The following is a 14345-nucleotide window of genomic DNA, read 5'->3' as shown; positions in this document are numbered from 1 at the left end:
ATAAACAAAATGCTTCTAGAGTGACTAAATTCTTTTAAAAAAAGAAGAAAAAAAATTTGCAACTCAGAAAGTGATCTCCTATCCATCTCTTTATTACTATCATCCTCACATCTTGTATCCTTGAAGATGTCGAAACTTTCTATTTCCATAATTGGTCAGTTGGGATGTACGCGAATCTTACCTTGAAAGCATTGATTTTATTTATTTTATTTTTATACCAGATCGGCCTGGTGGGCCTTACATGGTTGATATAACTTATATTATATATATATTTTTAACAGTTGATTATGAGGGGGTATACTCATAAAAAAGACATCCCTAACTATATACAATGTTCTTATTAAAAGAAAAAAAAATAATAATAAAATAAATAGATAAGAATAATGCTTCTTAATAAAAGAAGAAAGTAAAATTAATAACAAAAAATAATGATATTGGTACACCTAAATAAAACAAACAATTGCCTTCTAATAGTAAAAAGAAACAAGTTAATTTGAAAAAGGGAAGAGAGAAGAAAAGAGAAATAATAATAATAATAATGAATAAATAAAATGAATAATAATAATAAGTAAATTGAGGTAGTGTGACTCTGAATTAATTTTATATTTATTTAAAATTTATAAAAGAATGTCCTGCAGCAGTCTGGGCTTCAGTCTTCGGGTTGAGGTTGGGTTTCCCAGGTTGTAGGTCACTGCTCTTTAACTGTCGACAACTGGAAGTGGAACTTCATGAACCGTTTTTTGATATAATCCTCTATTGACTCCATATGTAATTCACGATGCAATTGGCTATTTCTTATAAACCAAGGAGCATTAACTTCGATTCTTAGGACTTTATTTTGAAAAGATTGTAGTTTTTTCCTTTTCGTGAAGGATGCCGCTCCCCAGACTTCACAGCCGTACATCAGCAGTGGCCTGAGGATTGTTTTAAATATAAGAACAGTTGTTTCTGGTTTTAGTTTGGAATTTATGTTTAAGATAGGATATAACATTGCTAACCTTGCATAAGTTGAAACCGTTGATAATGTTCCCTGTTGGTATATAAATCAGTATGTTAAATATGTTTATTACTCGAATTATTTTTTACAATATTCGTGTTTTAAATATGTCTGCTCAAAAACACATTTTGTTTCAGATGGAAACTGCCTGAAAGGTGTAGCCCTGAGACTTCCGGAAGCTGTCCAAACTGGGCAAAGCCTCCAGCTAGTTTGCGACTATGACCTCGAAGGAGCTCCATTGTACTCAGTAAAATTCTACCAAGGGGAGTCTGAATTTTACAGGTTCGTGCCAAAAGAATCTCCACCTACCAGAGTTTTCCCACTACCGGGGGTGGACGCAGTTGTTGACGTGAGTACAAAATCTATCTTACTTATCCACAGTTTATATATATTTAAAATCGTTTAAAAAACTTTTTTTAATCTATAATATTTTGTAGCTAAAAATTTGCATTTCATTAATATTAATTTCTACCATTTAACGTTACATCGAGGAGTATTGTTTGATAAATTAAGTGGTTCCCCAAAACGTAGAGGCTGAATCACATCACGATGAAAATGTTACCGTTCGAATTTATTGAAGCCGTCATTGACAATACTACTTTTTTATTTATTCATAGATATTACAATCGGCCACACAGTTGTGGGCAATAGGGAATAGTGATGAATGATCTCATACATACTAAAATAAAATAAATTAAATAAATGAACAGAAAAAAAACTCTCTTAAAATATATACAAACAGAAGAATAAACAAAATGAACATAATCAAACTATCTGTATGAAAAATAAATAAATAAAATAACATAATGATAAAATAATATAGTCTCTAGTCACATTTACACAATCGACCTGAGGATCCCTGAGCCCACTCTATCCCCCACGTGTGAGGGGTAGAGCAGAGCTCAAAACATCCCAGGGCATCCCTCTCGCCGCATCACTGGTAATGAGCCAGTGGAGGCTGAGCAAGTGCAAGCCGCAAAAAAAAACGAAAAATAGATTTAAGTAAAAAAGAAATATGATTTCAAAAGACAAAATCATATAACAAAATAAACATCGTTTTTGATTATTTATTTTGGTATCAAGCGCAAGCAGATAGGCAGAGAAATTAAAATGCTACACTATCATTTCCAGAGAGGTCTATACAATGTTTAGATGCTAGATAAAAAACTTGGACAACACTATCAGGTGAACACCCCGTTATCAACTCCGTCACAGCTCTGTCATGTGCTTACATGTCTCTGACAGCTTTGACGTCACAGCTCTGTACAGCAGGAACGCCTTAATAATGTAATTGAAACATTGAATTTTTAATTCAATTATTTCTAAATATCTATAAGTGTTAACAAGTATAAAAATAAATAAATAAATGCTGTATATAAGGAACTTCAGAGGATTTTTCCTGCTGATCCCGAACATCACCTTCCTTGACGGCTTCCAACAAGACCTGACTGGATGAAAGAGCTGAAAGGTGTCAAACTGTCAGTACTTTGATCCAACAAATATCCACTGAACTTTGCTCAATGTAACAGCCTCCCTTCATCTTCAAACACACGCTTTATCATGCCAACGTGGATGTAATGTGGTATTGCACATGATGGAAATTCTATCATAAGCTTTCTTCTTTGAAGAATCACAAATACTTGTTATAATATACATTAACTTTAAATAATCGCTATTCATATTTTGAGAAAAAAATATTTATATTCGTTTCTTATTAATATTTAAATGTTACTTTATTGATCTTTGTATGCTTCTTACAGAGATTAAAATACTACATACTTTATTTAATCATTATTTATTAACATTACATTATTTATGATGATATTTCTTAAAATAAAAGTAGTATAATCGATATTGGGAAAGTGGGTAGCTCTGTGAGTAAGGCGCTGTGCTACTAACTACTGGGTTCGAATCCCGGCTGTGGCAGATAATTATTTATTCCATAAATCAAACGTGTAGATTCCGTACCCCTCCTGATCCACCCAGTCTCAATAAATAAAGTGGGTACTCTTAATTCGGAAAAACTCTGGTGGTTGAGCCTGATCTTATACAAATCAACTCCTTGCACAACCATTGTTAAAAACAGCACTTACTTAAAAAGTACTGAGCCTTTGACCATTGATGGGTAGTAGTGGTACCGATCTAAATTTAATTTGATACCCGACAGTTTTATATAATTGTAAACTTAAACGTATTCTTTTTTTTTTCATATTTGGAACACTAAACGAGACTTATTTACATTTATCAGACAAACTTTTTTTTTTATTTATTGATATTTACAACTGTATAAAAAATACAACAAGCAAATTTGCAGTAAGATCATAATGATATGATACAGCATGTAGAGAAACTATCCAGTAGTAGAACTCTAAAAACATTTTGCAATATAAGGTCACGAGGCCATCTTCTTTTCAGGCACCTCGGAGGATTCCCAGGAATGGAAGAGGAAGCAAGGTTAGAAACTAGTGGGTTTGGGTGGTTAGGGAGTTTATAATGGAAGGAATGATATCGGGTTCGGGCTAGATCGGTTACATAAGGAACATTTAGGTCTTTATTGATGGTTTTATTAGTAAAAAAAAAATAAGAAGCATTGAGGATTTTACGGAGGATTTTGGATTTTAAGGATTGGATACAGGAGGAATTCGAAGGTTTAGTGGAGCCCCAAAGCTCAACTCCGTATGAGACAAACTTAAAGGATAAAAGCGCATGGTGACATTTTTTTTTTTAAAGTGTCTGATAATGCTGATTAGAATAAAAATAAGAAAGACACAAACCACGAACATGACTCATTAAAACGTTAAAGGGAACAACTTCGGGACCGAAGGGAAGACTAATATGCCCTAGCATTCGTAAAACATTAACTTGAGCTTGTAATCACATTAACTTATACAAAGGACCAAAGTAGGTAGTACATAGAGAATTAAAAAGCCAAATACCACTAGGTCTCCTTAGGAGGAGAGGGAAAATTTTAGCAAGATTTTAGGGTTTCTTATAACTTAGTCATGATGAATTATATTTACATGAAATCATGGTCTGGTATAAAATAACTAATTTTACGAAGAATCCTTTTGTTTTTAATTTTATTTTCAATCATCAACATGATAATTTTAATTCTCATTAAAATATCATTAATTATTTCTTAAATTTTTAGATTTTTTTTTTAAATTAGAGTTCTACTACTGGGTAGTTTCTCTGCATACTGTATCATATCATTTTGATCTTACTTCAGATTTGCTTGTTGTATTTTATATACAGTTGTAAATGTCAATAAATAAATATTTTTTTATTTTTAATGATTTTATGTCGACATAGGAAATAAAACACTTTTCTCTCAATGAACAAAACAAACATTTGTTGAGTAAATAAAGTATTTCTTCAATTTTAATTGGAGAATTTAAGGAATGACTAAGGCCTTATCACCGAATAATTACTCCAATACCAGCTTTTCAAAAATTACTCTACATCAATTTAACACCTTTTCATGAAATGCAGTATAAGAAATGAAATTGTAATTTTTTCTAAATTTTATTTATTTTTTTCTAAAATAAAATGTACTTTAAATTTTTCCATATCTACGTTCTAAGACCATTTATTGTACTACGTGTATAGTCTAGGTAAATATTTAATTATCTAATGATCTAATCTCAATAATCTAATAGAAAAAATGCAGCATTCAACAAAAAAAAAAAGTATTTTTCATGGGAAATAAAAAAAATAAAAATAAAAACAAAAACTAATATTTTTATTCTTAATATAAGAAACTCGTTAACAAAAAAAATTAATCTACTAATTGTAAATGAGCTTCCAAATATAAGCCTGAATACCTTACAATATACGGGTGAAAATATATTTCCTTCATAATCAAAAATGATAAATACCTTCATTTATATACTTACTATATACCAAAAATTGTACAATTTGATCCTTTAAATTTTACAATTTACATGCTCATTTAAGCTCTTTGTAAACTTCAGAAGTTATTAGTGATAAATCTAAAACTATACGATAGCCATTTTGAAAAATCTATCATATGAGGCCTACGAATCTCCAAGGAGTGGTAAAACATTCTACCTTCTGTTATATAAACATTTTTATATATTAAGCAGGGAGAAGTTTTATACTTATCTTTAGCTTAACAAACAATTGTATTGCTGTATGATGTACCTATGGATGTAGAGATACCTCCAAAGAAAATGGAAAAATTCTGTTTCCTTAGTTATTAACCATGGCTGTATTTCTCTCAGATGTTCCCATGTTCATGCGCAGAACGAAAAATATGGTTAGAAAATATCAATTATTTTCTTCCATATATATATTTTTTTTTTACCTTTCTAGCAAGAAAATCAAGTATTTTCATTGTGGTGATTTTGACTGCAACTATCAAGCTTTTATATAACTAATCTCAACTGTCTTACCATTATTCTTTGATTTTCCTATCGAGTTTTAAAAGGAAGGAGTGATATACTAATGGTCAGTTACAAAATTCTATCAGCATCAAGATTATTATGTTGAAAACTGAAAAACTACATGAATTTCAAGCTATCAATCACCTATCACTGTAAGTGCACCCGTACTTCATTTAAAGAAATTAATATTACCTTATATACTATATTATCTTCTGTAGTGAGGTCATTTATGATAAAATTTCTAGGACCGCGTTCGTTGCTACAATTGGCTCATCAGGGAAAATTTATTTTCCATTTTGCTCTAAATGCTGATACTTTATAAAACTCAAACAACATAACTGTTGTGTACTTTAGCTCGATTTAGTCATATATTAGAGATGTTTTCACGTCGTTTTTGAGAAAAAGCAGCGTCCAAGCAATCACGGGACCCGGCTTCGATGCGATCGTAAATGAGTTGGGAGACAAGGTTTGTTTGCTTTTCATTGCTTATTTATGAAGCACAGCAGGGAAAATAAACAGACGAGATAGCATCCGTCTATGTTATCATTTGTCAGTATAGTCAGTGTATTGCTTGATGAAATATCTTCTGTTGTGCAGATGTGTCAGATGCTCTGCTTTGACAAGTAATTGGTCTAGGATTGTTGTATTATGTGACCTAGACCCATCTGAAGTGGCAATAAACACAAATTATTATGCATTGCCGGTTCTATTTAGAAAAGACAAATCAACAAATACAACTATGAATGTTAAAAAAATACATATATAATTTTAATAATACCATTGTATTACATTAATGTAGGATGATTGAGATGCCAAACATAAATTCATTCATTTAATTATTCAATGTAAATCGTGATTGGTATTAGCCTCGACTATTCCCTAAGGACTAAGGAATCATCTTAGGTACAGCCACTCCTGCCTGAGTGGGCTTGATCTTGTGCTGACGTCAGAACTCCTTGATTTCGACGTTCATTAAAATACCTAATATTCAACTTCGCTACGTAATCCAGCCTATATATCACACAGTGCGATCAATTCAACAATGAATATGCACAGGAGGAGAATTCCTCTACGAACAGTAAGTATAAGGCTCTTGCATGATAAATGGAATGCATAAATAAATATTTGATAACTATTTTTCTTGATTACTGACAATCTACATCTTATTGACTTACGCACAATCATCTATATGTAGATAAATAGAATACTTCAAATTCTAGTGAATTTTTATGTTTCATACCTGTCGTTTATCGGATGCAAGGTAATTACTGAAAGTAATTATCCGTTATTATTTATATTATTTCATATTCCTTGAGTTTTACAAACTATTATCACAGAATTTTTTTTTTCCAAGTCATAACGTGTTTACAAATTAGCAATTAGATATGCTTATAAAATATTATTACCATTGTATATATAATATATTAGAGAGTAGTATTGGGAAATTTAATCGTGGAAGCTACAAAGATGGTCAAAGTATTTATTTAAATTTAATATACTCTTGAATAATATAATATAATAACCATGATTCAGATGGTCTTGCCATAAAACACCTTGCAATATGACCTTGCTGTGTGGTTGGAAAGATGCAGGAGGTGATGCATACCATGGTATGTGGTGGAGTTTGAACAATAAGGTTGGCTGTCATATCTTCCTTCTATCTCTATCTGAGGCAGTCAGGTATATTAGTAGAGGTCCTTCACGGTTCATTTGCAGTCCCTTCTTTTTCCATCCTCTTTCAAATCCGTCAGGCTATCCTCCTTTGTCGTAGTGGGTGTTATCATTCCCTTTCTTCCTTCTTATTAGCTTTTGTGGTTGTATCCACGAAGGATATGTCATACAAAGCGCCTTATACGTAATCCATAACTGGCTAATCCTGAGAGCTTGCCGGCCGAACACTTTCCTCATTATTGACAACACCTGCAGTCTGATTCCATCAGGCCTTAAAGGTTCTTCAAATCTCTACCGAAGACTTTCTATGCGGTGACAGATATCAATAGTTTTTATTCCGAGATGGAGCAATTGGAACTCGACCGTCCAATGATATTGAATATTTTTTCTGAATTCGTTCAGGATGAAAACGAGACTTTCTAGAAAAAAAATCCCTATTCTCTAAACAATTAGACCACGTGCTATGAAAACTTTAAAGCTCACCACATTAAATTTTGCCACCAGCACTTATGGGACACCCTCTGTGTATGTACATATATTAAATCTAAACAATACGAATTGTTGACTAGCAATGGTTTATGTCATAACTTTGATTTCCATTTACCAAATGGATATTTATAAATTTTGAAAGTTTAAATTAGTGATCCAGAATTTTTGAAAATTAAATCAACATTGTAGATATTTTAAAAATCACTTATTGTTTAATTTTTGTAATTACGAATTATTATTTTATGGGTCAATCCTGTTATAACTTTATGCTTTAATTAAAGTTCTATAGCAGCTGGGAATATGTAAATATTTAATTTTTGGCTTATTTTTTTCTTTATTTTTAATTTTTTTAAATTATAGAATAATTGAGGGTTGACCGAAGCGAGACAAATAAAATAAAAATGGGTCCAATAAAAAGATAAAGAATGAAAAAAATATATGAAAATATAATTTAATGAATACAATAACATAAAACGTATTGAGGAAATAATTCATTATTTTATACCTCAGATTGGCACGAAGTATAGGCAATAACCTTATGACTTTGTACTGCCTACTTAATTAGGAACTAAATCAACCTCCCGTAACCTCCCCTAATTTAAAATTGGCAACAGAAAAACAAAAAATTAAATTATTCTTTATCGTTTCATCAGTAATGGTAAAAAAATTCAAAAATTACAAAAAAAAATGAATTTTTTTCTCACGGAACATCCTTTGAAGACCACCCAAATATCATTCTCCCTTCTCATTTTTGCTTTTCTTCTCCCCGAGTATCTTATCATCATTTCTGCGTTCCTTTGGTTACTCTCTTCCGACCTCGCAGTATCCTTCCATTTTTCCTTATTTTATTTAAAATAAAAGCATCTATCCTGAAATTTATTCCTACAACATAAATTTACCAGCTGTTATGAACTAATTTTTAACCAATATATAATTACATAAAAGTTTAAACGACTTTAAATATTTATTTTTAATTCTAATTAATTCAATTAGAATAGTCCCTTTTTTTATATAATAATGATTTATAAATTCATTAGAGAAACTAAATATTTTTATAGATTGACCCATGCTTATGATTTAAGGATTAGTATTGTATTACATCAAATTTACTGTAAATTCATTATAATTTTCTTATACTTTTTTTTTTAATTTAGTTTTCCTCTTATTGATCTCAAACAAGAAGATGAACAGACGTTTTTGACTTGCGTGTCAGAAATTTATGTCGCCCCGGTGCGAGAATTGTTATTTACTCGGAGGGAGTTATATGGGAAGGGGGGACCATATGGCACCTAACTCAAACGTGGGTAGAAGTGGTCCAGTTCAAAATTACATCCGTGCAACACCTTTCTCAATCTACCGCCCCTCCTGCGATAGGGGTAGATTGTTTCGGTCCAATATCGAAATACACTCCACCCTGTTAGATCTCTGATTAGCTTTTCCTTTTAATCATAAAAATTACGTAGATACAATTTCCGCTTAATTAGTTGAGTAATTCATATCTAATTATAGTGAAACAAAGGTCATGTAACTTATTTTAAAAAATATAAAAAAAATTGCAATTATTTTATTTGCATTAGGAAAGTTTTAAGGTGTAGATACAGAAGCACTAAGCACTGCTTAAGAAGTATAAAGTTTAGAGTCTATATTTTCACTTTGACTACTAAAATCGCATGGCAATATTTTGGAATAAAATGTTTTATAATGTTGGAGAAATTCGATTTTTTTTTGGGACGAAACGCATAGTTTTCTTGTAAAACACTTTATAACACAAAATTCCCGGATTAAAATTGAAAGGTTAGATTGGTGGGAAGAAACTACATTAATAGTAATGTAAGTATAAATATTTTATATTATAAATATTAGAACACCAGAAGAAAATAAAACAAGATTTAATGTCTACCTGAAACATAAATAAAAAGAAAAATCTTTATTCTTATCAGAATAAGAACCAATAAATATATAAATACGAATAACCCTTTATCTCTTAATTTAATAAAATAGCAGCAAGAATTATAGAACCAGAAACAGGAGCCTCAATATGAGCTCTTAACAATCAAAAATAAAATAAAATGGGTAGTCATTTTAAATACAAATTCCGTAATTATAGATAGATATAAATAAATATTTATACCATCCAAAAAAAAAATCACAAATATAAAGTGTAACTATTATTATTAATATAAAAAATCAATAAGGGCATGAAAACAAATAATGTGCAAAAAAGAAAATAATAATCAGCTGAAATACGCTCATATACCCTCTGATATCCTGATATCCTCATCTAAAAGTAAAAAAAAAAGTTGAGAATTAATGATATTTCAGAAAATAAATGAAAAAAAAGTTTAGTGAAGATGTTAATAGAGAAATATTTAATGAAAAATAACAATACCAAATTTAATTAATTTTTCCTTTTAATAATAAACTATATTTTGCTATTATTATAAAAAAAAAAATTATATAAGTTAAACCATAAGAAAAAATATCCGAACCTAATAAATGTCGTATATTCATTTAAATTAAATTAATTTGATATATTCATTTAAATATAATAATGGGTAACAAAAAACGGATTTCTTTTATTTTCCTGTATATTTTTCTTAATTTATTCAACCTTTTGATCTACAACTCGGTCATTAACAAAAAGTACGTACTATTTTTCATTTACTGAAAACGATAAAGGTAATTTATAAAAATGACTATTTCAAACATTTTCATAAATATTCAACTGTGTTTAAATTCCCACTTTTCTGCTTTTTATTCCATGAACACTCCAGCAGTTTCTCCAAAGCCATCCCTTGTATCATGACTAAAAGAAATTAACTATTTTTCCTTCTCTACTTCCTCGAATTTTTCTGCTTCCCTACAGATCTTCACTCTTTAATCCTTGCATTTTTAATTCTTCTATGACCGATTGTTTTCTCAAATTATTCAACAGTATTTTTATGTCTATTATTAATAAACGATGACTAAATGTTATTCTAGGCTTGCAACTTTAAATGTTAGTTGTTTCGTCCTTGAAAGTTGAATAGAGCTCCAGTAGAAAATATTTTAAATGTCTGGGAACAGCCTTAACTGCCCATAGATATTTAAACTTAAAATTTTATAATCAATGGTCATTAACATCATCACCCATGGAAGTTTATTGGTATCTGGTTCTGGTCATTAGCAACGTATGGAACATTAGGATAGAAAATATAGAATAAATAGAATATAAAATATAGAAATATTAAAGAATATTTTAGGGCAGGAAGTCATATTTACAAGGACGTCAGGTTTACGATGAAGGGTATAGATGGTTTGATGGAATTTATTTTAATTCTCCTGTTTGGGTTATAATTGATTGGTCATTCACTCCTCACACACATTACTAGGATTTAAACATCAATTTTTACCTATTCTTTAACTAATTCACACTCATGTTTGAGTATCATAATTTGTTTCTTCATTTCCTTTTTTTGTCATTTATTTTATCAATGTCCTTCTTCGGACAAATCAATATGAACGGGAGAAAACAGGAAAAGGAATGGGAAGACACTGTAGAGAAGGATCTTGATGATTCCTCAGGCTGAAATCAATTGATCAATATCCACTCCGAAGACATAAAGTCATGTCTAAACAAATTAGAAATCTGATTTATCAGTACCTAAACAGCTTACTCTATTTCTCCATTTTTCTTCTTTAGCTATTCACATAGTTCATATTTATATATTTTTTTAATTAATTTTAACAATGCTAAATTGTTACTTATTTGAATTAAATAAAATTGAAGATACTTAAGAGGAAGATTTTCTGAAAATTCGGCATTTAAGTTCTGTAAAACAATTTCAATAAGGAAAAGACCTAGCTGATATTAAAGATCATAAAGGAGGAACAGCTTTTGGCCCAACTCACTTCAATATGGGAAGAAGGGACCCGGTTACTTGATGAATACCGTTGTTGAAGATGTTGGATGAAGAAAGAATTGACATATATTGTGAATTGCATATTCAGTTAATTATTTGATGTTTGTTAGCATATTTGAGTGCGTAAAGACTGCAAGCGCTAAATCCGTGTAGTCGAATGACAAGGTTCGATATAAATAAATAATAATACATAATACAGGCAAGTGAAAGAAGGGATTGGGTAGCTCAGTGGTAAGGTGCTACTAACTCCAAGGGCTCGGGTTGGAATCTAGCTGTGGCCGATAATTATTTCCGATTACACTGTAGCCATGAGTCAGACCTGTGGGTTCGAAAGCTCTCCAGGATCCATTCAGCCTTATTAAGTGCGTGTTCAGAATTGGGTAAAAATCTGGGAGTCAAGCGTGATTCTGACCAAATCACCTCCTTGTACAACCTTTGGTAACAGTAACAATACTTCCCCACAAAGTACTGCAAATGGTTTGTAGCGGTACATATTTAACTTTTTTTTAATAGGCTAGTGAAAGTTAAAAGAAATCTTCAGAAATTAATATGGGTAATGATAATAAAGATTTATTTATTTGTCACAAATTTTTTTTTTTAGATCTGTTTACTTTCTTCTATTTAAAATTTGTGTAAAATGTTATTTTAAGATTTGAGGATGGGAAATTTTGGCAAAAGTGGGGGTAATATTCAAAAAAGAAATTTTTCTCAAGTCTACCCTTTACATTAAAACCTGACAGATAGTATTTTCGGCATTACATTCAATTAACGTCCTCTCAGTTTTTATCTTCATTGGATAAAGTTTAAATTGATAATTTCTAATGAATTTAACTGTAAATTTATTTAAATAAACAAACCTCATAAAATAACTGCTAGGAGAGTTATTGATCCCTTTAGAAAGACAAATATGAATTATGAAAACACCTCCGTTTCATTTAACTCTTATGAAAAGTAAAAGGGCTGTAAAAGCTCAAGCTGTAGGTACTTAAAACAATCCCGGTGGTTTCCCTTTTTTACCGACAATAACTTGAAAGCTTGGTTGAATTCTAAATTGTCTACTTTTTATTTTTTTTTTGTCCTTTAAAAGCCTCACCATTTTCAAGCCTTATAAAAAATTATATATTTAAACTTGACCCATCTTTATTGCGGCCTAAGTAATACCGGGCTTATAAAAAAAGTTATATTTTCTTTTATTTTCTATTTTTAACTCGGTGTTTATCTATAAAGATTCAAATAAGTTTTTAAAATACCTAAAACGCTTAATCCAATTAACATAAACAATTTTGCTATCCCACTTTATATTCATGTAGGAATTAACAAAAAATTATGTCTTCAGAATTGGAAGTTTTTACTCGCCTTTACTGTACGTTTTAGTCATCGAGGAATAAATTTCTTTCTATATTTGTCTATCTGTCTGTAGCCGAGATACTTTATCCAACAGAAATCCATAGATGAAGAATGATTTACAGAAACAGAACCAATAAAAAAAAAAGAAATCAAGGCATGAAAAAACAAGATAGAAATTCTATAGAAGCTTTATTTATAGTATTTGACAGGCCATTATTTTATCATGTTTTTGAAGAATAGCTTTCAAAAATTTGTATATTTAAAAAAAATGTGAAAGTTTTTTAATTGCTTTCCTAAATTATTATGCCTTAACTAACATCTTTAGAATAATTACTATTTTTCGAGAATTTTTTTTATCAAACTAAGTTGAGGTTTATTACAAGCATAAACAGCGGGGTTTTTTTTTGCAATACTTGAGTTTTCTTGAAATGATGTGTTAATAAAACATATTTGAAACCGTCTTAGTACATTCCTTATCAACCAAGAAAGGCCAAAAACTTTATTTCTTATAACAGGTTAAAGAGTTTAAAACATTTAATTCGGCCTAGAAAAAAATAGAAGTAACTTAAAACAACCATGATTGTTTTCATCTACAAAGCTTTGGGTTTTGGATCATTTTGGAAGATATCTTAAGTTCATATGAAACGGATGTTTTGGACTTTTTCTTCTTTCTCTAATTGTAGATCATCTATTCTAAGTTTTCAGAAAAAATTTATTTTGATCTTGAATTTTAAAACGAATACTTGAAATTGAATTAATAAAACTTATGATCATCAATAAACTAATTTAAGGAAGGTTAAAAATAATCTCTGAATTTATATTATGCACTCCGGTGGCACTTGTTCCACCGAAAAGATTATTTAAGGTTATAAATTATTATTAGGTAACTGAAAAACACAAATCAAAGTCAACTTGTTAAAGGAGATTACAGCAGTAGTTATAAATTTTAATGAAGCATTTATTCAAATGTTTCTTCCTTAAATATTAATTAATACTTCAATAAATTCATAAAAAATTATTGTATGTTTTTTTCGGATTGGAAGTTTGATTTATTGACCGTTGCATAACCTTGCATATATATATATATATATATTATATTACTGTAATTTTCAACTGTACAAAAAAAAAAAAAAAAAAACAGTAAGTAAATTGAATGAATGTTTCAAACACTTGAAGATCTTGGTAAGGAACCACCCAATGGTGGTACTTCAAACATTAAATTAAATTAGAAGGTCCTGTGGCCATCTTCTTTTCAGACGCCCCGGAAGATTATCAGGGATTGTTAAGGATGAAAAATTAAGAACTAATGGGTTAGGATGGGCAAGGAGTTTGGAATGAAAGGACATATGTCTATTTCGGGCCAAATCTGCAACGAAAGGGATGTTAAGGTAGTGTAATTTCTAAAATACAAAGAAAAAAAAACCTAAACCATACTAAATCTTTTGCTAAAGGATTATTTTTTCGGATTAGATGCTTCTGAATTAGAGAATTCCCATGTAATATATGTAAAAAGGTGTCTGGTTTAGATAAATA

The 14345-nt window shown here is 30.1% G+C and overlaps 1 protein-coding gene across 1 annotated transcript in view; it reads left to right on the top strand.

The window, feature by feature from the left end:
- Positions 1–1134: 1134 nt before the first annotated feature.
- LOC106689905 (uncharacterized) overlaps positions 1135–14345 on the top strand; it is a gene marked incomplete at its 5' end in the record, with an annotated part of 68185 nt that continues 54974 nt past the window's right edge. The window contains 1 exon segment of the mRNA XM_014435123.3: positions 1135–1346. Coding sequence (XP_014290609.3) covers positions 1135–1346 — 212 coding nt within the window.

The sequence above is a fragment of the Halyomorpha halys genome, unplaced genomic scaffold (genome assembly GCF_000696795.3).
Source record: "Halyomorpha halys isolate HHAL.00 unplaced genomic scaffold, Hhal_1.1 Scaffold1520.1, whole genome shotgun sequence".
NCBI lineage: Eukaryota > Metazoa > Arthropoda > Insecta > Hemiptera > Pentatomidae > Halyomorpha > Halyomorpha halys.
Note: the sequence above shows the minus strand (reverse complement) of the source record. Positions and strands in the feature narration are given on the sequence as shown.